The sequence below is a fragment of the Etheostoma spectabile genome, chromosome 8 (assembly GCF_008692095.1).
Source record: "Etheostoma spectabile isolate EspeVRDwgs_2016 chromosome 8, UIUC_Espe_1.0, whole genome shotgun sequence".
In the NCBI taxonomy this organism is placed as follows: domain Eukaryota; kingdom Metazoa; phylum Chordata; class Actinopteri; order Perciformes; family Percidae; genus Etheostoma; species Etheostoma spectabile.
Window position 1 is genome coordinate 34996092 of NC_045740.1, and position 27768 is coordinate 35023859.

Here is a 27768-nt window from a genome sequence, read left to right on the forward strand (position 1 = left end):
ACACTGAGAACAGTGGGATGTAGTGCGCGCGCGCGCACACACACACACACACACACACACACACACACACACACACACACACACACAGACACACACACACACACACACACACACACAGACACACAGACACACACACACACACACACACACACACACACACACACACACACACACACACACACACCTCTACCACACATGCACATATAAACGGTTCATGGCGCCGTTCCCACCACCATCTGGCTGGTCATAAAATCAGTCAGCTCAAATTGTGGTCAGGTGTGTTTGAACTCTACCCTGTCCAACATGAAAAGCAAAGGCTTTACTCCCCAGGAGAACATCACACATGCTACACCAGCCACATATTATGTTCAGTGTGTTCTATATCCTGAAGCCACTGTGAGTGAGTTCACAGTGTAAGAAACTTCAATCTGGTCTTAAAGCAGACCCCGTCATGCGCTGCAGAGGGTCAAGGTTAACCACTGATCTAGAGTCAGATTACTCTCATTAAGGCTTCATGAGGGAGAGGGGTGCAACCATATCTGATGTATCTGTGGTTAGACATAAGCTCCACGGACTACATCTTATCAGAGTAACACATCTATCCATTAGGGCTCCCTTGCATCCGCTGGAGGAGGCAGAGGGGTTGGGGTGGTCTGTTCAGTGTTTGGAAGTGCTCGTTCTGGAGTGGGGAGACGAGGGAATCTACCAATAAAATAGATTTGTTAATAACTTTCCGCACAAATCAAAGTTCTTTTACTGCGGCTATGCTGTAGATTAACCCTCATGTTGTCCTCGGGTCAAATTGACCCGTTTTCCTATGTCAATGTCCTTTTGAACTACCCAATTGTAATTATAACATGATTGATTCCACTCAACACTCTTTGGAAAGTATAAATCTCTACTTTCATTAATTTTGGGGTGTCTTAATGAATTTTATAGCATGTGAAAAAGAAACTGAAGTGGATTTGAAATAGTATTGAGTAAAAGTTGACATATTCCAGTCTGTGATTATCCATCAACATCCATTCCTTTAATTTTAGTCTCAATAATTCCTAATTTCTGCTTTTCTAACTCAAACATTAGATATAATTTCCAATAAATGAGGTTTATTGATCATGAGTTCCAAAAATAACTGTAAAACTAAAGTTAATAAGTTAGTGTTACGCAGTGTTGAAAACGTCAAAAGAAGTGACAAACATAAAAAAAAGTCAAATGCGTTGAAAAAAGGGACAAAAACATGAGAAAAAGTTCAAAACATTGGTAAAAAGCATCAACAAAAATGTTGAGTTTCAATTTGGATGGGAAGACAACTCAAGGGTTAAAGAGGAGTGTAAATGCAGAAGTAGTAGGTGGACACACAGACACTTTATGCAGTCTTAATACTCATATACAATCATTAAGACTATACAACGTTGTAGTCTAAAGGATTCAGGCTCTCATCAGGCTCCCTGTAATATTTGATGATGTGGCCAAAACAGATTTGGTGGTTTTAGGTTTCCCTAACAGGACTTTAAAATGCTTTCAACAGGGGGTGAGCCAGAGAGATTGAGAGGCCCATTGTAGGAGAGCAGTCTGTATCAAGTACCAGGCCCTTACATCGTAATCACTACCAGGTTTGGGCTGCTCTACTCTACCACCTGAGTCTGTCATGCCTGCTGACATTTACAGAAACTACACACAGTCCCACAGGGAAGCATGCAAGCAAACCAGTTGATCTAGTCTAGAAAGAAACACAGAAAGTGGCAGATGTTCCAAAGTATACAGTATAACAGGATGCTAAATCGTTTCATCCTGCGCACAAAAACCACACTGACATAAAGCCAACATTCAAAACATCTGAGGGGTTGGACGAAACAGCCAGGATAGGGAAAAGAGGGGTGCGTATTAGCTGTTCTGTTCTCTTTGATGTTAATGAGGAGCCCACCTTTTCTCACTCAAACTGTGTCTGTTCATTATTTAATGTATCAGAACCAGCTGGCTCTGAGTGCATACACACGTGTGTGAGTGGATGTACGTGTGCTTAGGTCAGAAATTTGGATAATTTCATCAAAAAACATTTATGTAACTGATCATCTCTCAGATGTTGTGCCCTTACCGTAACTTTACAATCACAAACGGGTGAATTTTATAGAGGTTCCAACATTAAATGAGGAGAAGAACACACAAAAACTCCACCCACACTTTAGTGGAAGCTGCATCCCATTTGTATGCTTTAGTGCAACCTTTAGACTGGCCTCCATACATCCGTTTGAAAGGTGTAATTAACCTTTACACATAGAAGAGCACCTTCCACTGACATTTTTAACATATGAGTACTCTGGAGAACACACACACACACACACACACACACACACGTCTGAGTGTTTTCTTCTGTGAGGCCGGGGCACAGATGTGTGAGCCGGCTACAAGTATATTTCTCACGCATTTGTAACTAATAATCTTACTTCAACTGATGGCATTTTTGAGGAAAAAAAACCTGACTCAGGTCAGGGTTACTCCTTACCTTCTGTGGAAACCCAACAACATGAACTAGTTTTCCTGAGACGTATATAAAGCCAAGAATTGGCATAGAAAAACATTCAAAGTTATCAGGTATACTGCTAAAACCAAGACATTGGAATAGATAATGTAAATTTGACGTGCTCCACTGCATTCAGATTGTCCAAATCTTTTCAACCACTAGTCTTAGGACTTAAAAAAGGCAAGCGTTGCCATAATTGTTCTAAAAAGGAAACCCAAGGAAGATCTGAGGCGACCCTAACAGAATTACAGACCATTAGCACCTCCTGAAAATCCCTTAAATCACCAGTCTTCAGCCTAATTTACACTCTAAAGGTGCAATGAACCCTTCTATGAGATTAACATTAACACCTGGAGTCTCTTGCTCACCTGTAATTTACTGACACTTCAATGACCAGAGGGCAATGCAATTAGGGATGGCTAAGTCCAAGACTTATTCCCCCAAAATGCACCACAGAGCGCCACAGGAAGTCCTTCCTGCCTGTGGCCATCAAACTTTATAACTCCTCCATCTAAGTGTCTGACACACACACTCTTAGTGAGTTTGAAACTGGACAAAATGATCTGTTCTGTGCAATAAAACTACCTTAAAAATTGTGCAATACTCTGCTACTACTATTCATTCATTATTACTGTTCACCATTTTAACTCCTTAATTATGTAAATACCGTATCATAAAAAATCCTTTAACTAATACCGTACATAGTGTTCATATCCACACTCCTTATATTTCTTTATTTATATTTCTACTCTAATATTTATATACTCTTGCAGCTGCAACACAGAATTTCCCTTCGGGGATCAATAAAGTATTTCTGATTCTGATTCTGATTTTAAGAAATAAATGTCTGGGAAAGAGCTGTTCACTTGATTAGAACCTCTTTGTTCATTTCTGTCAACCACATGAACCAAATTGAATCTACAGATGTAATGTAATCAGGAAAACAAAGCATAACATGCATGAACAAATGGCTGCCGAAGATTAGATCGGTTATTGCTTGTGGTACACTTTACAGAGCATCTAAAACGCTCTTGTCCGGCCATGCGTGACGCCCACCTCTCCTTGCTGAGTGCCATGCGTGGGGGATCCAAGTTGGGATTCTCCATGGACTCCATTTGTGGGCAGCGCAGGAAGTAGTAAAGGGTGTGGAGGGCGTCCGGTGACCAGGACACGGGCTGCTGGGGGCGGGCGTGGCGGGCTGGGCTCAGCCCTGGGCGCACGGAGGTCAGGCGCTGCATGTGGTGCATTGCACGGGACACCAAGTCGCCTGGAACAAAGGAAATAAGAGAGACTGGAGTAAGATGGTTTAGTAGATATAGGATCTAATAAATACATGAAGCCTGTTCATTTCATGTAATTACCTTCTTTAATAGAGTATCACGGAACACTGGAGTAGTATGTGGGCCCTAAAAAACTTCTTAGTGCTCAGTAAAAGCCCTGCGGGCTCCTAATCCAACTGGATTTCCCCTTTTCCTAGACCTCCTTTACTCATTCCTCTCCCTCCATGTCTCTAGTGGTATTTGCCATTAGCAGTGTCATTATCAGTAAGCACAGCCAGACGGCCAGTGTAAACAGCCATTCGTCTTTAATCATTGAAGGAGTTAATGGGCTAACAGACAGCTGATCACAGGCTCTAAAGACCCGTTCAACTGTTTCTGTATTGACGCTTTTCAATTACTGCATTCAGCCTGGAAAGGTGGGTGTCAGTCACATGACAGAAGGGAGGTTTAGATCTGTGCTGGAGTATTGTGAAAAAATAGATATAAATTAACATTCTCTTGACTTCTCGAAAACTTTGCTGTGCCGAGATAAAGACATAAGAAATATGCACCTTATCAGAGGATTCATCCGCCCACACTGTGAGCTAAGTGGACAGACGTGTGCACTTAGATAACGGCAAATTCAGATAACTGTACGTACAGTGTAATTACACTGTATTAACCTAAGTAGACATTAATAGTTGCACAAAAAGGGCGGAGGGCTACAGGAGTGGAGTTTGTAGATAGCAGCCAAGTGCGTGACCATGGGATTCATAGCAGGATCATAGTGGAGACAAAATATCAGTTAGGATGTGGAGGAGGGGGGGAGAGAGGCAGCGTGAGGGGGGGAGAGAGGCAGCGTGAGGGGGGGGAGAGAGGCAGCGTGAGGGCGGGAGGCCAGGTTGAATTTAGGATTGTGTAACGCTCATTTAGCATAATTACCCCCGGGTTAATTTCTAACCAGATTACAGTGAGTGGGAGGCTGCCCAGGGGGCAACGCTGGGGACTCCAACAGTGTGAGTGTGTATGTGTGTGTCTATATTTAGGGGTTTGGGGTACTTTGAGGGAGGGGGTTAGATTGGGGTAGCCCTCCCAAAACAGACCCCACTTCAAGCTGAAGGGCCTTCTTTGTGTTAACCACCACCAGCAGTCCCTCCAGGAGGTCTCCTAGGAATTCTTGCCCAAGATGGAGAGCCTCTCCCCTGGCTTTCCAGCCCTTATTGTGCCCCGGGGCTAAACTAAGCTCCAGGGGTCAGAAGGATATGAAATACTTCATTCTTAGATTACAGCTAATATTGGAGTCTTTGTGAAAGCCTGGAAGTCAACAAACTGTGACATGCTTGTTCTTTTTTTTTTTTTTTATACGTATTGATTAAATGTGCCTCTTAGTTAAAAGTTGCAAGATAATAATTTGTTTCAAAGAATAAGAATATTAGAAGATGTCAACTATGAAATACAATTCAGTACAAAAACGTTTACATAAGTTTTTATCTGGACTTTGTGTGTACCCAGATTGCTAATTGGCTCTACAGGCTTTAGTACAAAGCTCGTATAACATGGATTAGCCAAACTCTGATCTTTAATATTTCTCTTACTTAACTGGATGGTCAAATACTCATAGTTTCCCATAGCTGGTAAAGACCCCCATGGAGCTCAAAAAGGAAACATTCAAACGTGTATGTACACAACTTTCCGAGCCAGTCTATTGCTTACGCTACATTTCCAACACTTTTGGACATTTAGCTGAAATGTCCAGTTCCCTGCCATCCATTATCCATCATGTTTATGTATGCTGTGTGTTCCTGTGTCTGGCCAAGTCCAGTCTACAGATCCAGCAGGACTGAGTTGCTTAGCACAGATGCCCCTGTGTCTGTCTGGTCCCTTGGGCTCAGATCAGAGTGCCAAACCCTCTGTGTTTTTGTTGTGTGAATGCATATCTGTGAGCAGCACATGTATGTGTGTGTGTGTGTGTGTGTGTGTGTGTGTGTGTGTGTGTGTGTGTGTGTGTGTGAGTGTGTGTGTGTGTGTGTGTGCATGTACGTGTGTGTGTGTAGGCGCAAATGAGTCTGAAGGATGCCAGCCCTGCCCAGAACAGCCCGGCTTCACACCACCAGAGAGAGATGTGGCACAAAGAGACCACTGAGCAGCCTGAGAGAAAGAGTGTGTCTGTGTTTGAGAGTGAGAGAGAGTGTGTGTGTGTGTGTGTGTGTGTACACTTTCTTAATGCCTCACTAACGACGCGGGTGTATGAACGTGGCCTTGTGCTGGAGGAACAAATGGCAGAGTGTTGGCTTATTCGGAGAAGGAAACGTGTCCTCACGCTCACCAACACTAATCTTCTCCACCCCTGCTGCACTGACACCCTCACTCTTCACCTCTCTACCTTTCCCTTACTCCCCCCCCCCCCCCCCCCGCCCCCCCACAAACTGTCCACTATTCCACTTTATTCCTAACTTGTATATATTTCCATTTTATGTTCTTGTATTTTATCCTATTATTATTTCATGTATCCTAGTATTTCATTTATATTCTGTGCTGTGTGACTGATTTTGCTGCTGTAACACTATAATTTGCCATTTTGTTTGGATCAATATCTATCTATCTATCTATCTATCTATCATCTATCTATCTATCTATCTATCTATCTATCTATCTACTGTATCTATCTCACAACCATGCTTTAGCAAATATGTACTCCATCCTTAAACTTAATCCCATTTCTTCCTTAACTCCATTCCTTCACTTCCCTTCTACTCCTGTCTATTTCTCACTTGTTAATGACCTGATTCCTGCTCTCCATCATCTGCCAACTCCAGCAGAGCCTCCAGTTCAAACAAACCATATGTACAGTAGAGTACAGTACAGATTGACTGTGCGTGTCGGCATGCTGCTCTGTTCACCAACCATGCGTATGAAACGTGGCCATCTGGGCAACAAGACTCAAGGGCCCCTTAAAATCAAAACTAATCAAAGGGCAGAACGCTCTCACAAGTCACGAGGGAGCGATTTGACTTTTGACTAACGTAACAGACACTCTGATGCTGTTGATGCTGACTCGCCTTTAGCTTACATTACATTTATTACAAATTTAACTTCAGTTTTTGCCGGGATGCAGGGCCGCCAGACTTGCTGTGACAGGCTGTGGTAAAGTTGGTTTTATATTGGTTGTTGGCTATTCGACACATTTGAACTATTATGCAGTTTGACCTTTGAATATAAAACCAACTTTACCGAGGCCGGTGACAGCTCGTCCTTGCTGCGCAGGAAGCTACAGACACACACACTGTTTTTGACATGACTTAACATAATATTTGATTGAACGGGTTGCAAAAATCTGCTAATAAATAGGCCAGTGAGGACTGCGTTTATAATGTGATCTAACATAATATTTGACGGAGCCCAGGGCCCCTTAGATGTCCTGTGCCCCTGGGCAAGTGACCAGTTGCCCTGAATGTTAATCCGGCCCAGGCACTCTGCTGTCTGAAATAACAGCCATTTTGGCAGAAGAAAGGCTTCCTGGCTTTGAGAGCCAGTTAACAGAGTGGGAAGACCAAGGTGTGTTTAGAAAGGGTTCTGAATATGGTCAAGTCTTTAAAAACACATGACAGTTAGTTTATCATTTCTTGGAATGTGTGCTTGTATGTAATAACAAGAATATTTTACATCTTCACTGGTGTTCTTTAAGGATTGTTCTTAGAGGAATTTCATGGATTAAACACATAATGTGAAGAAAAGAAATCTGCTAATATGAAGTTGATCCAGGACCACACACCATTCTGAACTACGTGTACTCACTGAGTTCAGAAATGCTGCCCACACAGGTTGCCAGCAGGGACTGTTCCAGCGTCCTCAGCTCCAGCTGGGCATAGGCATCCTCCCTGCTGTCCACCGACGTCTGCTGGCTCTCTGTGTAGGGACTGAAATGGGCCGGGAGAGACAAAACACCTATGGAGACAAAAGCAGAGGGAGAATGGAAATCATGAATAATGTAAATGAATATGTGAGCGGCGCAAACAAGCCTCGATAACTTCAGCAACCATCCATCTACACTGCTTCTGCACAAGTCCCAAGACAGTTGCTGGTGGTATTTACATAGTGTATTTGTAATCCTGGTAACATGTAATCCACACCGCTGAGGGCAAATAAACATACAAGGGAATGTGAGCCGTGCTCCTAACACATTCAGGAAAATAAGCGAGGCACACAGGGACATTAGGCTAACGCAAAAGAAAATAAAGGCACACTGCAACAGAAGCAGGCCGAGGTCTCACAGTTAGGAATATCAAGACAGACTAAGATGGAGTCAAGAATTCAGTGTTACTGCCGAGATTAATTAATTACCCTTTAAATCATGGGCATTTTACAACATATGCAACGCATACTGCATATGCTTGATGCATACTCATCATATCTGCAAATGATTTGCAGATGTCAGATGAAAGAGTAGAGGATAGATATATTGATAGATAGATAAAGCTGATATGACTGCAGTAAATTGGAACACTCAGTAAGATAAAAGTTTGGTATGGGCTCAAATATAGGATGTCATCAAACAACAGAGTGCTACAAGGGTCAAAGGCCAACAGAAGACTATTATCACACACACACACCCACACACACACACACAGACACACAAACATGTGGGGTCCAGCATTTTGGCCCCACAAAGCTGTCCGGAGCCCACAAGTATACTGAACTCCTGGTTTTGTGGACCCTACAAATGTAGTTAAACACACACCACACACACACACACACCACAAAGAGACACACACAGAGACACACACACACACACACACACACACACACACACACACACACACACACACACACACACACAAACATGTGGGGTCCAGCATTTTGGCCCCACAAAGCTGTCCGGAGCCCACAAGTATACTGAACTCCTGGTTTTGTGGACCCTACAAATGTAGTTAAACACACACACACACCACACACACACACACACACACACACACACACACACACCACACACACACACACACACACACACACACACACACACACACACACACACACACACACACACACACAAAGAGAGACACACACACAGACACACACACAGACACACACACACTTGTATGTCTCAGCTCTGGAGTGGAAGACTTAGTGTTTGTTCTTACTAAGTGTTCCTCTGGATGTAAATAATTGAAAAGTGTCTAAAAAAAATTGAAAAAAGGAAGAGTTTGAAGGAGTTGGAAGGAGACACCATCACCTTACAGTAGTACTACTGAGTCCACTTTAACACCTAATAGAAATGTAAGCTAATTAGGTGATATAACTGTTTCTATTACACTAAAATAAACAGTATCATGGTCTATATGAAGGATGGAGTCATTGATTACAGTACATTTGTTTTGCAGGGTTCTCCATCTACTATCATGGCTTGGGGTGTAACAAGCGTCGATCTAGGACATGTGTGGTATTTCCTCTTTGAATAGACTCTCAGGAGACCTAATCAGCCAGACAAACTGGATGCATGATGTTAAGAAGAACATATAGAAACCTGTTGAACCTCAATTACTTCCCTTCATAAAATCAGATAAACCGAAATATTGTGATATGTAGCATTTAAACACCAGGTTTGTTCTTTTATTCTCCATGACACTGGTTGTCAGACTAATTGCCGGTGATGAGATACCATCATTCTTATATAACCCGAAGATGTCCCCTGCTCTCTTTCACTGCTTTTCCACTTCGAAAATAGCAATTGTGACACGTGAAGGAGGGAACATAGACGGGTGTTTTCTGCTTCCTATTATCTCCCTGCTGGCTTTTAGCTCCCACACCCTCATTAGCTTTGTCGGGAGCAATATGTGGGTGTGTAAGAACCAGACTGTGCTGTTAGCTACCGTGCAGCTGGTCGATCTGGGTGAACACGGTTAACCTTTATTTTGGCTTAACCCTCATGATGTCCTTGGGTCAACTTGACCCATTTTCCTATATCAATGTTCTTTTTAACTACCTAACATAACATGATTGATTCCACACAGCGCTCTTTGGCAAGTACAAATCTCTACTTTCATTCATTTTGGGGCGTCTTATTTAATTTTATAGCATTTGAGAAAACACTGAAGTGGTTTTGAAATAGTATTGAGTAAAAGTTGACATATTCCAGTCTGGGATTATCCATCAACATCCATTTCTTTAATTTTAGTCTAAATAATTCCTAATTTCTGCTTTTCTAACTCAAACATTAGGTATAATTTCCTGTAAATGAGGTTTATTGACCATAAATTCCAAAAATAACTGTGAAACTAAAGTTAATAAGTTAGTTTTACACAGTGTTGAAAATGTTAAAGAAAGTGACAAACATTGAAAAAAAGCCTCAAAACTGTTGAAAAAAGGGAGAAATACATTAGAAAAAGTTAAAAACATTGATAAAAAGCGTCAACAAAAGTGTTGATTTTCAATTTTGACGGGAAGACACAAGGGTCAAATGGCAGAGGAGAGCTATCTGCCAAGCCAGAGGAAATGAGTAGGTGATGGTTGGTGATGGAAAAGAGAAATGGAAAAGAGGAAAGATGATCGGGGCAGGTTGGAGATTTATTTACAAAGTCTGAGGAAAAAAAGCCTCCTCATCTCAAACTCCCCCGTACTCTCCCAAAAGGGAAACGATGGGCTGCCATCCCTAAAATGACATTCCCGTGTGCTTCCGGCAAGCGGTGTCCTCGCACTGGAACCTGAGAGGGAAGCTGAAAAGAATTCCCATGATTTTACTTTCAGAACCTCATGAAAAACAAAACACACTGAGCAGACTGAATCCAGGCAAAGGACAGAATATTTTCTAACTAGTGGTTCACCAATAAACCTTTTCACAGAATATACGTGTCTCGTCTATCTTTTGGCACGGTTAATATGATGATATTACACATATATATAACACGTACAGTACCGTGCTCAAAGCAGGATCAAGTTTCCAGAAGGTATGCATCAAAGGTTATGTCCCCGACTTTGACTACCTTTAAATTCCAATTATGTTCTATATTTGACATAATATAGTCTGCATGTGACCACAAAGCCAAGCAGAGGTGATATGTGAGAGTTATAATTACAACTTATCCAGATATCCCACAAGCAGGGGTGGAGGTAGAGCCTGTGGAATGCTAAATACTGTATTTAGCACTTTTTTGATACTAAATAGTAGAGATGGTCCAATACCATTTTTTGCTTCCCGATATCAATTCTGCCTGTCGATCTATACCGAGAACTGATCCAATACCAGTGTGTCATATATTCTATTATTGTTTTAACAGCTGTATACTACTATCCCAGTATGGATTTGATATGATTTTGTCGGTCAGGCTTAGGTTAAACTCTTTGTGAAACATGAACAAACACAATCAATAAATGCCATGAACCTTCTTTTTTTCATCCAGTTTGACAGTCAGTTGTAACTGAAAAAGAACATAGATAAACTACTTAAACGTAGATTTTCTTCAGGGTTTTATTACATGGTATTGGATCAGTGAATAAACTCCAGTACCTACCGATACCGATACCAGCGTTTTAGGCAGTATTGGAGGCTGATATTATCGGTGTCAGAACATCTCTACATAATAGGCCAACTTATTGCTAAACGCGAGCTGGATTTGCTCATTTTGAACTGCAGGGTTTATGTCCCAGAGTGTGGGCTCTGTCTAATACATGCACAAACACACTGCTTTGTCATGCATGCAGCAGTTGCCATCACAGCCTAATTTGCAACATGGTGTGTCAACTGTGTATCTGGACACAGGCACACGTAGTATTTCACAGTAAAAAAGGAGAGGTAATCTTTGAGACAGGTACAGGGGTAAATCCCGTGTGCTGGACGTAAACATCGTCCAGCCTGTATGGCACGCTGTGAGCATCAACTGCTCTACAAAGACAGTAAGAGGGCAATATTATGGCAGAGAGTTGGAGGTACAAGGCTCATGATATGCTGACTTCCTAAAAACAAAGTCTAGCAGAGAAAGTCACTTCAGTCACTTCATAAATGAAAGACATATTGATTGAATTAAGCCTATGTTCACTCCAGCAGAGTTATGCTGCCAAAGGGAATCTAGTCTCATGCAAAAAGGGACTCTCCATGTCTCTCTCCCCCCTCTCTCGTACCTTCTCTGCACCATCTGACTTGTATAATATGTGCTGACTCCCCGTTCCAACACAATGGAAACGGCTGCCTCTAGCAGAGTCCCGCTGCTACAAAGAACATGTGCGTCAGACAACCCGACTGTCCACAAGCTCCAACACATCCCCGTTCACTCACACAAGCACAAAGAAAACACCCATGTCTGTGCATAAAGACGATGATTGCACTAATTTCATGTGTCACTTCAGGTAACATATAATCTTTTTTTAAAGATTATTTTTCGGGGCCTTTTTAGGCCTTTATTTCCACAGGACAGACGAAGACATGAAAGGGGAGAGAGAAGGGCGATGACACGTAGCAAAGGGCCGCGGCCACCACGTCGAGGAGTAGTCGTTTATATACGGGCGCCTGCTCTGCCAGCTGATCTGACCCGGCCATTGTGCTTGGGTAACTTTGACGAGCTTTGCATTTGCAGCTTGATCACCATCCCTTAAAATGACAATAAGCACGTGCAGGAATGTGGGTGAAGTCATTTTACTCTCCACTCATCTATTGGCCAAGGCCATGGTTTTAGATAGCGATGGTTGCATTCTCGAGAGACCTCTCGCATTATCATCTTCATATCCCCATGTTCTGTATACTCTCCTGAACTGCCTCGCTGTGTAAACACCAAGTTTTATGATAGAGCCCGACAATAAAGGCTTTTTGAGGCCGATATCCGATATATTGTCCGATTTCTATTTAAAAAATATCCCAAAACCCGTAACAAAAACATAAACAGATTTCCCTGACATCAGTTATTTGTAGATATTTATGAGTTCAATAAAATAGTATGAAAAGAGAACAGAGGTCTGATAAGTAAAATGTATAAAAATACAAACATAAGATATGACACTTAAAGGCCTTTGAACAAAAACACAATAACAAAAAAGAATAATACAACAGGGACGTGATAGAGTGCCCTCTGGTGGACAAACTATGCAACACCAACCTTCATTACACGATTGACCGTTTTTATTTTACTTTTTAAAGTCATTTATCAGAATCATTTATTTGTGATTGTAAATGATTCTGATGAATGAATATTTAATTGTCCATTATTAATGCCACAACTATAGTGGCCTATAGTAGTAGGTGTTACATGTAGTGTAAATTCAGAAATGGCTTGATTCCAACTTATGTCAGAGAGACTCATGCCTCCTGAGGTGTGAGAGCCATTCCCATTCTGTGTCATCAGTGTGGGTAGGGTGTGAAAAATAAATATATAAATGAAGTAACTGAATGTGTCGGCCAGTGCGTGCGTCTATGGGAATGAGCAATGGTATGCAAATGAACGTAGCTCTTCTGACTCCCCGTAGTGTGATCCACCAAGAACGTCACATCACGTCATTTCTTATTGCATGTTATTTCCGTCTTTGAACTCTACGTATTTGCATAAAATGTATTAAACGGTTCAAAATAGAAACCTTATAATTCCTGGAGGACTAATTAAGCCAGTAAAACGAAGGGGTAAACACTTAAGGATGCACTTAGCAATTGTTACAGCACAGCTCTGCTCCTTTTGCTCCTTGTATTAAAATATTTAACCCTCATGTTGTCCTTGGGTCAAATTGACCCGTTTTTACGTTTAAAAAAAGGAATTTGTCACAAAAAATGGGTCATCGAAATAAGCTGAAAATGTCAACATTAAAAATATCAAAAAACTTGGGAAAAAACACAAAAAAACATGAAAGAAAAGATTGAAAAAGTGACAAAAAGATCGGAAAAAGCGATAATGTTTTTTTTTATGGTTGAAGGGAGGACAACACAAGGGTCAAATGTCGATCTCACAAAAAAAAAAACCAAACGCGTCAAACATTAACTTGATTATGTGTTTGTTCTTTTACAGAAGTTTCTTTGGCCTTCATATAGCATGCCTAGAATGGACATGTCTTGGACAAAAGTGCAATCTTTAGAAATGTTAATGCAGTTTCAATTGATTCTGCCATATTTCTTCAAAGCTGTGGCAAATATTCGCACACCACCACACCCTCAGCGCTCCCACAGTCCCACCCCATGGCTTGCTTCACCGCGGAACCCCAGCCTGCGTCATTTGGGGCTGATGTAGGGCCACAGGCCAGCCAGGGCCTGTCCCCACCACCACCACTAATATCCCGAGCTCCAGCATCTCCTGTACTGTATGCATCATTTTCCCTCTGGCACTGGAAGATGCTGAGGATAAGACAGCGAGGATGGCGTGAGAGAAGAAGCTGAGAGAAAGAGAGGGACTGAGGGTTCCACGGCTTTGGTGTGGGCCTGCACGATTCGGGGAAAAATATGAATCACGATTTTTTTTTTAGCTTAGAATTGATATCTCTGCCATGATTCTTTTGATCATGACAAAACAAAACAAATTGGCACTGCCAAAAATAGATTTTCTTTGGCACCTACAGCACATTGCGCATCACCACAGTTCTGTAAAGAGGCTTCACTGAAGAGAAGGGAGAGCATTAAAACCTATTTTATACAGTCGTATGTTCAAAACTCACAGAAGAAAGTAGAACCGTTTGTGATGCAGTCGGCTCAAAAATTAAATCAGAATCAAAGTCATTAAAAAAAAGTTATCAAAGTTATTATAAAATTAAATCATGAACAGGGTGAATCAAGATCGTGATTTTATAACGATTAATCATGCGGGCCTACTTTGTTGCAAGACAAAAGCGAGCAATGCAGAGGAGGGATATAACTGAGGAGGGACAGGGGGAGGACTATCTGAGACTGTGAAAAGGGTGAGGCAGGGGAAGACAAGCGGCACAAGGGATGGATTCTTTTGCGGCCGTCATGGTTGCATTTCTGAGGTCGACCCTGCAAATGTCACGTGGGATCCCAGCTACAAATCACGGCTGAAATGCACCGCAACGCAACGCCTGAGACCGTCCCCGGCCCCTCCAAACCATCTCTCAGAACCAGATCCCCTAGCCCAGCCAAGCTATCCCTCACCATGATGTTGGACGTCCCGCCATAACAAGGTCAGCAAAATACCACTGTATAATAAAACTACTGTTAGAAAAATGATGATGCATACCTTTTCTCGGATTATTATTAAAACTGTTTGCATAATAATACCATAGTATACTGATCACTCTGAACAAGATAAGCATGGAGCCATTGTCTGTCCTTGTGAAAGGGGGGGGTGGAAGGGGGGGGGGCAATGAGATAAACTGACAACATCCACTTTGTTATGACTTTGTATTAACCCTTGTGTTGTCTTCCCGTCGAAATGGAAAATCAACACTTTTGTTGACACTTTTTATCAATGTTTTTTAACTTTTTTACGTTTTTGTCCCTTTTTTCAACCCTTTTGACACTTTTTTTCCATGTTTTTTTTTTTTTTACTTTTTTTACTTTTATTTTTTATAACTAATTAACTAACTTCTTAACTTTAGTTTTACAGTTACTTTTTGGAATTTATGGTCAATAAATCTCATTCATAGGAAATTATACCTAATGTTTGAGTTAGAAAAGCAGAAATTAGGAATTATTTAGACTAAAATGGATGTTGATGGAGAATCACATATTGGAATATGTCAACTTTTAGTCAATACTATTTCAAAACCACTTCAATTTGTTTTTTCAAATGCTATAAAATAGAATAAGACGCCCCAAAATTAAAGCGTTGTGTAGAATCAATCATGTTATTTTGGGTAGTTAAAAAGAACATTGATATAGGCATGCGGGTCAATTTGACCTGAGGACAACATGAGGGTTGACATCCACTTTGTATGAATAAGCAGCTGTTGAGAGCTTCCAGTTCCATTTTCTGTGCTATTCCTTAGTGTGGAAACTGTCTCCTTGTGTTGTGTAGAAATTAACATTGATAAAACTTTAGTGGTTCTTGATAATGAACCACTACTTTTTTATTATGCTGAAGGTTTTTGAAAGCCGGGGCTGTCACTCTTGATTAGAGTCATTACATTAATAATATTGCCATCAAGTCAAGTTTCAATCTATTGTGAGGCATCATAAGACCTGCTAATAAAATGGGAAATGTGAAAACCTTTTGAGTTTGAGCAAATGTAAATTAACACATAACTGCCTTTCCCACAAGCCTTGACTCTCATTCTTTGTTGTTCTTGTGATATCGCATGTTATCTCCCAATGTCAGAATTTAGATTTTCAGCAAATATTTGGAAGAATTTTTGGATTTCACCTTCAATAACAGGCCAGGGGAAAAAAAAAACTCCAAATTCTCAGACCATGGCAAAACCTCCCAACGTGAATCAGCTTTGGATTGCATTCCCGATTTTGAATCTGTTTTTACACACTTCACTACGCCATGATTAAATATTAATTCCATTTCAATCATAAAAACTATACTGTTCATTTCTCTTCAAAAACATCCCACTCAAAAGGGACAGTTTAGTCACTTCATGTTCAGCATTATCAGTAGAAAATGACAGTTGGAAAGAGAAAACTGAACAGTTGTGTGATTGTGACATCAAAACATCACGCTGCCATAACTCCGGTCATATTACTATCAACAAAACTACTGACAATAAACCGTTTTCTGCTAAAGGGATCCAGATATTTGTGTGTTGCCATATTCTTTCCACCAGCTCAGCGATGATACAACTGCATTCTTGGAATATAATCAGTCTGCTGATTTGTTTGCTACTGTAGAGAGTGTGTGAAAGAGAGAAGGACATGATCAGTAAGTTAATAATAAATTAAAGCAATGTCCAAACATATTCCATTTCAAAAATATGTTCAAAGAAATTGTATTCCAGAGGTACAGAGAAAAACAGTGCTAATAATGACCTGGGCCTATACTGAATAATTTGTATAAATATTGTTGTGTATGGGTAAATATTTATGTTAATAGAACCTTTAAATATATATGTTCATTGATTCTAGATTTATTATCTCTGCAGACTTATTATTTTGTAACTAAGTCTTTTAATTTGGTATAAAGGGGTAGGAGTACATAAGTTTTACTTCTTCTTACTCCTTTTTGCACGTGTAAATAGAGGTTTTTAAGTACTGGAAATATGTGTTTTTTTTTTTATCACTATTTTTTTGATATTTTATTTTATTACATGTTCAAAATAAAAGATACGATCAGTTAGTCAGTCAATCAATCAATCAGCTTTTCTCCTGCGCATCCTCTCAGTAAGCTTAAGAGAAAAACTCAAGTCTCAAGAGAATCCACATACACACACCGAAAACACACACACACACACACACACACACACACACACCACACACACACACACACACACCACACAACACACACACACACACACACACACAACACACCACACACACACACACACCAAACACACACACACACACACAAACACACACACACGCGAGCAACCCCTGCCTTGTCTCCTTAAACAGCCTCGTCATTCATTAGGGTGGATCAGAGAGTCAGGGAAGGGGGCTTCAAAGACACTTCCCCTGCCAGAAAGGAGCTGTGATTTCTGGCCAGGAGGCTACTGCTAGTCCCTGTGTGGAGGCTGGAGGTTGGACAGTCACACAATCGTACAGTGTCTGAGCAGGCTTTTATTGGGTGTGTATCACCCCCACAGGATCCTGATCTCCTCTTTCTTTCAGAGTGTGTGTCTTTCACACAACAAAGGGCACACGCATGCTTGTGCTTCATGTCATGCCAGTGGAATCCATAGGCCAGATGTGATCGCTCACTCACAGGCCTGGCCTCTTGTTTTCCACACTTAAAGGCACCAAAACACCTGTTTTTCCACACATCCAACCTCACCCACACCCACACCCACCGCATTCTCCTGGCCGTTTCTTAAGATATTGTGTGCCATACAGAGGTCTCCTGTTGGAGGCACCGATCAGGATTTCTGAGAGAATAACAGTGAGATTGATGAATGAACTTTATTGTATGTCTCTCTGCAGATGCTTCATTAAGTTATAACTGCAGAGATTCAGCATTCTAGGTTAAAAATATCCATGTGTTTGCCTTATCTAAACAGAATTCAAGTGGGACAGAGGGGCATTTAGAAACCTAAAGTGGTCCATTAGTATTTGGCCTAAAAATAATCAGTTAGCATATAAGCGTGCCTTTCAGAATACAAACTACCTATGTGGATTTGGTGGAAGACAGAGAGGCATTCATAAGCTGAAGATGCTTACAGTACACTTGAGCTTTCACTGGTATGAGAAATCTGAGATGTTTCTGATTTAAAAGGCATCACAATTACTGACCTCACTCACACAACCACACAACCACACACACACGCCTGTTAAAGCCTGGTAAAATACCATGATAGACAAGTGAAGAGGGGTCTGGTCGATGTCCCCTGACACCTCTGGTGACCCCTGGCTGCAAGGGGTCACGGGTCAGAGATGGCACTCAGCTGGGGCTAAAAGAGGAAGTAACCTAATCAGCTGTGTGAAAGGGGGTTTCCCGAAGTCACTGAGTGAGAACATCCACACACATCATTAATCAATGCAAGACACAAGCTAAGAAAGAGAGGAACGCTCCTATCTTTGCTGAATGTGAAGGGAGCACATGTAGGGTTAGAAAGGATTCAACGTGCCTGATCCGCCTGCTGTTATCGGATTGTGTCTGTTATCCAGCATTCCTCTTTTGGCTCGCCAGGATGTTTTCTAGGACGTAAAGCCCCAAAGAAAGTCAAAACTAAGATTTGAAAGTTGGAAACAAAAGGTTTAAATGTGGAAAATGTAGTTCATGCTCACAAGCTTTAAGTAAGGTGTTTGGATCTGTCCACGGTTAGAAATCTTCCTGAAATCCCAGTGTTCAAAGCAACAAAGATTACATCTGAATCTCCACACTGGGTATGCTAAATCTTCAAAAGAAATCAGGCTGTCTGCATTCAGAAAATCTGACATGAGAGTGTTATACTGCATATGTTAGTGAACGTCTTAAGGAGTATAACGTTGAATACTGCAACCACCAGGATCAGCTCTTATGGAATGAAACATGTAGTATCGCTTAAAATGATCTTGGGAAAACCTGAGGAGCTCAAACAAATGCAAATAGGCCACATTAAAGTCCAACAGAAATCACATTTAGTTGTACCGTTTTGTAGTTGGAAATAATATCCACATGTCTTTTAAAATAAATAGCTCATAGATTTTTTTGTTGTTAAAAGGAAGAGATGCTCCTTTACATCTCAGCCGAATGGCGGGTCTGTGTTTGATTGACAGCAGCTGGCAGATGGTGTTATTGAAGCATCTTAATGGGCACAAGGGACATTTGCAGTTACCTCTACATGGATGTACCGTGTGCAGCAGCTGAGCAGCTAATTAGCAATCAAGCCTGCAAACTGACGTTGGCGGCGCACTTCAGCCCGGCGAATGTTTGCTTAGTTGCTCATACAACGACAAGACGTATGTGTATGTATGCAAATTAGATAAGAAGGAGACTTCAGCAGGAAAGCTAACGGGGTCATCTATGTAGAGGCATACCTCGTATTCTGTCAAATTCATGCAAGACTAGGGGGCGCCATCATAAAACCAAACTATCATAAAATACACATTTGTGCTGTAACTGTGGTCTGCAATAACATACCTACCACCACCCCCGAACACACACACACACACACACAACACACACACACACACACACACACACAAAATTAGGAGTAGTAGCTTTCAAGATGGTTTTGGTTTCCAACAGCCCTAAAAAATATCACCATAAGTTCCTCTACACAGCTTACCCTAATCCTAAACATGGCTTCAGCGTTTTCCCCCTCCTCCTCTTCCCTCCTTTACTCTCCCTCTTCCTCTCTCTAATCATGTTTTATATTTTACATTTCAGGCCAAATGTGGTGCCTGTGGCTATCTAGTAACATTCAACATTCCCCCTCTTCCATATGTGACGCCACTACACATAACGTGCAGCAAAGGGACAGCGTAGCTCCATTATTGGATGACTAGGTTTTATAGCTTCGACTGGCTTATTGTACAGTACTGGGGCTGGAAATACACTATACTCATATGGAGGCCGCTGGTTTTGTTTTCTTAATGGCATAGGATGACGGATATTACACATACCCTGCAATAACACATCCACATAAATATCTAACCTCAAACCCGCCCCCTCATAATCAAATCCACTTTTGCTTTCGAGGTGATGTCACCATCTAAAATGCTGCCAAGAGAAGTGTTTGACACATAAAACCTCAGGAGGGAAAAATATAATAGTGGCAATACATGCACTTGGATTCAGAGACGATTGTCATTAGAGTCATTTTTAAAAGTCAAAAGCTCACTATGACTATAGTCAAGACAGAACCTTATTGGCTGCAACAGGTTTTTTTTTTAATTTTCCCATTTAAAAAAATAAACAGTTAATAACTCTTTTAAGAAGCTGCAGTCTATTCAGTTCTCCAACAACACTATGGGCAGCAGGCAGGGCAAAAGAGAAACAAAGTGTGTATGTCAGTGTGTGTTTGCACTAATTGCTCCCATTCTGGCTCTGTGATCAGCTCATTTTCTCACAGCTGGACCCTCTGGAGAGGGAGAACAGAGAGCCAGTCAGTTTGGATGGCGGACAACCCACTCATTGAGGAGAGGCCTGAACCTGAACTCTAGTGTATCGTCGCCGTCCTCAGTAACGCGTGCAAAACGCACACATTAACAACAATCCCAGTACTGTGAGTGAGTTAGAAGTTCCTATTCTTTTCAGGAGAGAAAAGTCCAAGTTTACGTTTCATGGGAGGTTTCTGCTGTGTGGATTTCTCTCACATGCCTAGAAACACTCGGACTTCAGAGTGTGTGCTGTGATGGGTGCTGGAAACCACTTACCACCACATAACCATGAACTCTGGCCATTGGGCGTTACTTAGTCTTTCCAATATGAAATGAAGTAGTGTCAGCCTTGAACTTATAAATCATATCAAAAACTGAGCAAGCACTAAACATATTTGGACCCCGACCAGTCTGCAAGTAAAGGTTCGACAGTGGGCAGGTATCTGTAAGTGCAAAACTAGTTTTTCGACTAAACACACGTGTGAAAAGGCTGAATTTTAAGGGTTGCAGTTGTTTTAAGCTGGCAGGACCGATTCCCTATAGCTTTATCATTTTCACAGTTGCATACTCAGGATTGCCAGTGTGCATCCCTTGCCTGCGGACTCCCCTGGACTCCACCATTGGACAACGCATCACGTGGGTCCGGTTTCTCCAGAAATTCAAAGCCAGACCGTCATGGAGGCCCGGTCAGAATACGATCTCATATTTTGCTAAAATAGTTCACCCAAACTGCATTCTGAAATCATTTTGACCCTTGTGTTGTCTTCCCGTCGAAAAATAAATCAAAATCAACACTTTTGTTGATGCTTTTTATCAATGTTTTTTTTTTACTTTTTCTTAAGTTTTTGACCTTTTTTTCTACACTTTTGACGCTTTCAATTTTTCAATATTTGTCACTACGTAACACTAACTTATTAACTTCAGTTTTACAGTTATTTTTGGAATTTATGGTCAATAAACCTCATTTATAGGAAAGTATACCTAATGTTTGAGTTAGAAAAGCAGAAATTAGGAATTATTGAGACTAAAATGAAAGGAATGGATGTTGATGGATAATCACAGACTGGAATATGTCAACTTTTACTCAATACTATTTCAAAACCACAATAATCTTTTTTTCAAATGCTATAAAATTGAATAAGAAACCCCAAAATTAATGAAAGTAGAGGTTTGTTGAGTGGAAACAATCGTGTTATTTTGGGTAGTTAAAAAGAACATTGATATAGGAAAAGCCCGAGGACAACATGGTGTCAGGAGAAATCGGCCGTGCAGCTGCTGAATCTTCATTTCAGGTCCACAAAGGTCAGTTTAAAAGATTTCCGTCCAATTTTGAAAGACTTTCGTCGTGCTCATCCTGCTCATCATTTCCGGGTTTGCCCTCCACCAGTCAGATTGATGAATTGAGTCTGATTGCAGGCAGGGCCCGCCTTCAGACTGTGTGTGTCACGTCTGCCAAAATGAAGGCCGACAACTTTAAAATTAACATTAAGACTGAAATAACCTCAGCAGCCTTAGACACTTCTGTCTGAATCCTTAACCCTTGTATGGAATTCGGTTTAAATTGACCCATTTCAAATTTTTACAAGAAGAAAAATGGTAAAAGTATAAATTTTTTCTACCTGAAAATCAATGGCCTTACCTTATTTTCTGTGATAAACATGTATTCCTGACTCATTTTTGAAAATTATTCTGAATATGACCATTTCAGTTTTCTCCATAGTGGATTTTTTACATGAATTATAACCTTATGACAAAAAACAATTCACACTTCCATTTTTATTTGTGTTCTAGTAGAGACTGATTGCCTTCCCTAAACATATATCTACATATACATATATCTCAATTGTTTGAAATTGAGATAAAAACAATATTTGTTAATAGATTATGAAGTAAAATTTTATTTCAGAATTGTTTTTAAAACCTCAAATAAGTCCCGGGTCAATTTGACCCGAGGGACACCAGAGGGTCCCAAAAGTGAAGACAGCACAAGGGTTAAAAGGAAAATTATCTTACTCGCCAGTTACTTAGATTAGATTGAGCTCCTACCTCTCTTTCTAACTTCTTCTCTCCTCCCTGATTCTTTACACACAGAAGTGAGCATTCAAACATCAGCCCAGATGTTAATGAACACACTTTGAGAGTGCCATGGTGTGCCTTTCACGCCAGAGTGGTATCCACAGACAGTCACACGTTCTCCACTTTCAAAAGCGCTAGGAGATAAATTAACAGCGCCAAATCCTTCTCGACTTCTCTGTTCAGATGTAAATCTTGCTGCTGCAGCAAGGTTCTCACAGTCCAACAAGAGATTTTGATAGAAGGACTTAGGAGTTTGACATTTCAAAGAACTGGATCCAAAGTCCCCTTGTAAATCTAAAGCAGCCTTCTGCTGATTAACATTCCGTGTTGGGCTGGGTAGAAAAGCAAATCATGACGCAGAACGGAGTGACTCAAATGGGGGTGGGGGGGGGGGGGGGGGGGGGGGGGGTGGATGGATTACGATGAGAACTGGAGGTTCACTCACTAAAGCTAAATCTTGGGAGTTCCACAGCAGAGTGGAAAAGAGGCTCAGGAAAGGAAAAGCAAACCACTTTCTGGGCAGCGACCAACTGTGTGTTGTACAGTTTGTTGGAGTGTGCCTCTGTGTGTGCTACAAGGTGTGTCTTACTTGCATCAGCTGCGGACAAGTCCACTATTGTCCACAATCCCAGAGCAGGACTAGTTGAGACCGAGTCCAAATTCCCGACACAGAAAACAAGAATCCTCTTTAAGACCGCTTACTTACCTGTTAATAATGTACTGTATGTGCTTACATCACATACAGTACATTATAAACAGGTAAGTAAGAGAGTATATCTTATACTTTAAGAAGATAATTTTGCATTATTATTTGAAAAAATCAAAAAGCTAGTCAAGAGAAACACACTAATGGATCAAATTAGGCTATATTATTTATTTAAAATATAAAATGATGTTCCCATTCTTGAACTTAAGAATGGGAAGAAGAAGTCCTGAAGAATTCATAGTACAACGGGCCGGCTGATGTTGTGTCTGTTGCCAAAATGGAAATGAGTAAAACCTGATGATTGAGGTGTATGATGCAGCCAGGCGTATACCAACCTCAATGCCTGTGGCATCAATGGATTTTGAATTAAACCAATACCTGTTTTCTGAACTTTTTTACTTTTTACTTTAGAACAAATGTATGGCTGAACTCGGTCGAGACCAGCTACAATACATGACGAGTCCAATGGCTGAGTCCAAGACGAGTCCGAGGCCAAATACCAACGAGTCCAAGACCAGTCTGAGACAACAGAAAAGCACCTTGAGTGTGGAGTCAAGTACTACAGCCCTGTAGACAGTGATAGTAGAAGCAGAAGTATTCAGGTTCTCAATTTTGGTATTACTTAAGTAGCAATACTAAAAAAAAAACTCCATTATGAGTAAAATTTAAACATGCGAAAATACACTATCACAGTAAATGTAGACTACTTTAAGTATCAAAAGCAGGAGTAGGCTACTCATTATAGACACCTGTGAGTGTTGTATTCTGGTATATTATACTATAGGATTGTTATTATATTTTAAGTGGGTCAAGGTTTTAGGTAGTATATAACACTGGCACCATATTAAAGAGTTACATTTTTTATGTACCTCCAAATTGAACTTACTTGAGTATATGCTCTTTCTTTTTGTTTGTTGTTTTAAAGGATTCAAACCCGGGCCCGCTGTGTCTACATATGGGCGCCCGCTCTACCAACTGAGCTATCTGGGTGACCGAGTATATGTACTGGCTAGAGACGTTGTGGTTTAAGTGATTAAAACTTGCATGGTCAGCTCAATAAACAAGAGAGGCTACATTTACTTCTATGGACAGAACTATTGGCCGCATTATACTTCTTATACTACTATCACACTCCAATAAAAACTGCATTAAGAAAGAGCAACCTCCCACAGACTCACTCCATCCCATTATAATCTACCATGGATACAATTATATAGAGAGGATGCATTATTTCATAGGTATCACAACTCAGCAATCATTTTACAGCAGCGGGCCGTGAACGGAGCAGAGCTTTATTCAAAAGGCCCGCAGCTCTTTTGTCTGCAGTAATGAGTAGGGCTGGTCCATTTACAGCTGTCTGACTCTACTGTTGTCCATGCCATTGACAACAACTGGCCTCAGTGTGAAACACAGGAGGAAGGTGAGAGTTTGATGCTGGGAGGGGATGCGTACAGGTCGTAACATCGGATGGGCAGAGTGGGCAGACCACCTCACGCAATTAGTCAGGAAATCAATGCCACTGGTGGAACATGTGTAAGAGGGACATCCTGGCAATAAACCAATGGACCACCCAACCTGGGACACAATGACATTCGGATGAATGTGACCGGTGCAGACACACACTAATTCTCACAGAGTTCAACAATGGTATGTGGCAGGCATTGAAGCGTCATCAAAAACACAAATCATGTGTCAGTCTTGCAGATTACAGCATAGTGTGCGTGTGTGTGTGTGTGTGTGTGTGTGTGGTGTGTGTGTGTGTGTGACTGGGTGTGTCAGGGACCTGAAGGGCGTGTCAGGATGTCCACCTCTTTAGCACAAGGCAGTAAACCACCTTTAAGCAGACCAGTCACCTCATTCAACTGGCTGTCTGACCCATCTGACACCCAAAAGGGGTTTACAGCTCACCCCTGACCCTCTCTCACACACACACACACACACACACACACACCCTGCACACACCCCTCACATGAACACTGAACCCAGAGGGAGTGTCCACACCTCAAAAGAAGGCTAATAAAAGGACCTTCCTCTTATGCAGTTATATCTCCCTTTGACCCAAGCATCTTCACATCTACAAAGCCACACTCACAGAACTAAAAGTTAAAGAAAGCCCCATTGTGTACACGTCATTATCACACACACACACACACACACACACACACACACACACACAACACACACACACACACACACACACACACACACACACACACACACACACACACACACACACACACACACACACACACACACACTCTTCTGGTGAAGGATGTTTGGTTTGAGGGTTACAATCTAGGTTGTCTTGTGTGCTGGGACTGATACAGTATGCCTCTCTTTCCTATTTCCTCTTTCCTCTTCCTCCTATGGAGAAGATGGTCAGGTTTATGTGACAGTCTCTGACCTCGATTGCCCCTTTCCATGGGCAGCCCCCCACTCTGACATCTCTCCATTTAGTGCATGTATAGGTAATAAGCATGTGTGTGTAATTCAGGCCGGTGTGTAATAACAACAGAGTGTAAATTGTAATTTCCCCATGTGGAATTAATAAAGTATACATTATTTATGTAAATCCTGTCAGTTCTGCCCTTCAGCGTAGGTGAAATAAATCAAGTGCCAGGTCATTGCTACAACATGACCCACCATCTCTACGTATACAGTGTTAGGAGGGGTTGCTGCTTCTTCTCTGCGGGGGGCACCTGCTCACACATTCCGCTGTCTACACATGGCAGCCACACAAATAAAGTTGTGGGAGGTGAGCGTACGTGTGTGCGCACAGGGGTGGTGTTTGTTTGCCGCGTGTGTTCCCAGCTGTTGCCTGTGCAGGTGCTACAGGCAAGCTTGACTCAGTGTGTGTGTCACTGAAATACTTTATAAGGTCATTTCAACAAACTCAGACAGGTTTAATCACCGCAGTTTGTTTTATTTTGTCTGTCCGTTTGTGTGCTTATGCCTCTCAATGTGTGTGTTTGTGTGTGTTTGTGTGTATGTGTGTATGTGTGTGTGTGTGTGTGTGTGTGTGTGTGTGTGTGTGTGTGTATGTGTGTGTGTGTGAGTGTGTGTGTATTTATATCTGTATATATACTGTATATGAGTGTGTGGTTCTGTGTAGGGGTGGGTGATATGAAAATCAAATATCACTATATTTTGGACTAAATACCTTGATATCGATACGGCAACGATATTGTAGAGTTGACTATTGGTGCTTTCACAAAATATTAACACAATGAGATTTCTGTTAAATAATCATCAGTAATTTGGATATAATGACTAAGTGGGTAAAGGTAAATAATAGAATAGTTACAACAGTCTGGTAAGTTCAGAAAATGACATCACTTTACTGTAATTCAGCCTTAAAAACCAGGAAGAGGAGACACACATGCCATATTAGGATATTACAATATCCAAAATCTAAGACGATATCTAGTCTCATATCACGATAACGATATAATATCGATATATTGGCCAGCTCTAGTTCTGTGTGTTACGCAGGTCATAAGAGGATACTGATCCAGGGGTCTCTGTGGACCACCCACTGAAGGCCTCTCCTTTAAGCAGCAGATGGAAAAAGAAAGACAGATGAGTAGAGATATCACCTCAAGGGGGACTGTTGTCTTTTTCATCCCCTCCATATTTCTTCTGACTATAAAACCAGAGGACTTTTACAAACCAAGCACTTAGAGTAGTACAAGCAATATCAAAGCCAAAGGCCGTTTGCCTTTAAAACTGCTTAGGAAGCTGGGCAAGTCTCAGGAGTGTGCATGTGTGGGAGTTAATACATTTCTTCCTGAGTACTGCAGAAGACCCGGTCAGTTCATTTCAACTGACGTTCCCACAATCCTTCCTAGGCCACAGTGGCCATTTAATAGCTGACAGACTTAAAGCCCTTCATAACACACAAAAACCCAGAAACATACACCCTGGCGCGCGCGCGCACACGCACGCATGCACGCACGCACACACACACACACGCGCACACACACGCGCACACACGCACACACTTTAGACTGTTTAGCTGACAGACTTAAAGCCCTTCATAACACACAAAAACACAGAAACATACACCCTGGCGCGCACGCACACACACACACACACACACACACACACACACACCACACACACACACACACACACACTTTAGACTGTATGGCTGACAGACTTAAAGCCCTTTATAACACACAAAAACACAGAAACATACACCCTGGTGCGCGCGCGCACACACACACACACACACGCACACACACACACACACACTTTAGATTGGCCACATTGTATATTACCAACTGCGCCCTTTACAGAAATGAATAAAAACCTAGCTTGGCAGGAAACAATCGATAAATTATCAAGAACGACACACACTTCTTGAGTGAGTCTGTGTTAATGGGAACAAAATCAGGGAATGGGAGAAAAGTTTCCTGTACTGGGCTGTATGGTCGACTCACTCAGACTTGTAGTATGTGCTGAGTGTCAGGGTCCAACCACCATGGGTATTGTTAGTAAATTACGACGAGTGAGAGGTGCTAGCCACATCCTGACCACACACACCAGAACACACAAACCCCTCTACCCTTCCCAGAGAGGCCAGACTGCGCACACACCCTTTAAAAGGAGT

At 41.5% G+C, this 27768-nt stretch overlaps 1 protein-coding gene across 1 annotated transcript in view; it reads right to left on the reverse strand.

The window, feature by feature from the left end:
* abtb2b (ankyrin repeat and BTB (POZ) domain containing 2b) overlaps nt 1-27768 on the reverse strand; it is a 58504-nt gene that overhangs the window by 13478 nt on the left and 17258 nt on the right. The window contains exons 2-3 of the mRNA XM_032524299.1: nt 7576-7725; nt 3578-3788 (exon numbers count right to left, since the gene is read on the reverse strand). Of these exons, the coding sequence (XP_032380190.1) occupies nt 3578-3788; nt 7576-7725 (361 nt within the window). The remainder of the gene's footprint in view (nt 1-3577; nt 3789-7575; nt 7726-27768) is intronic.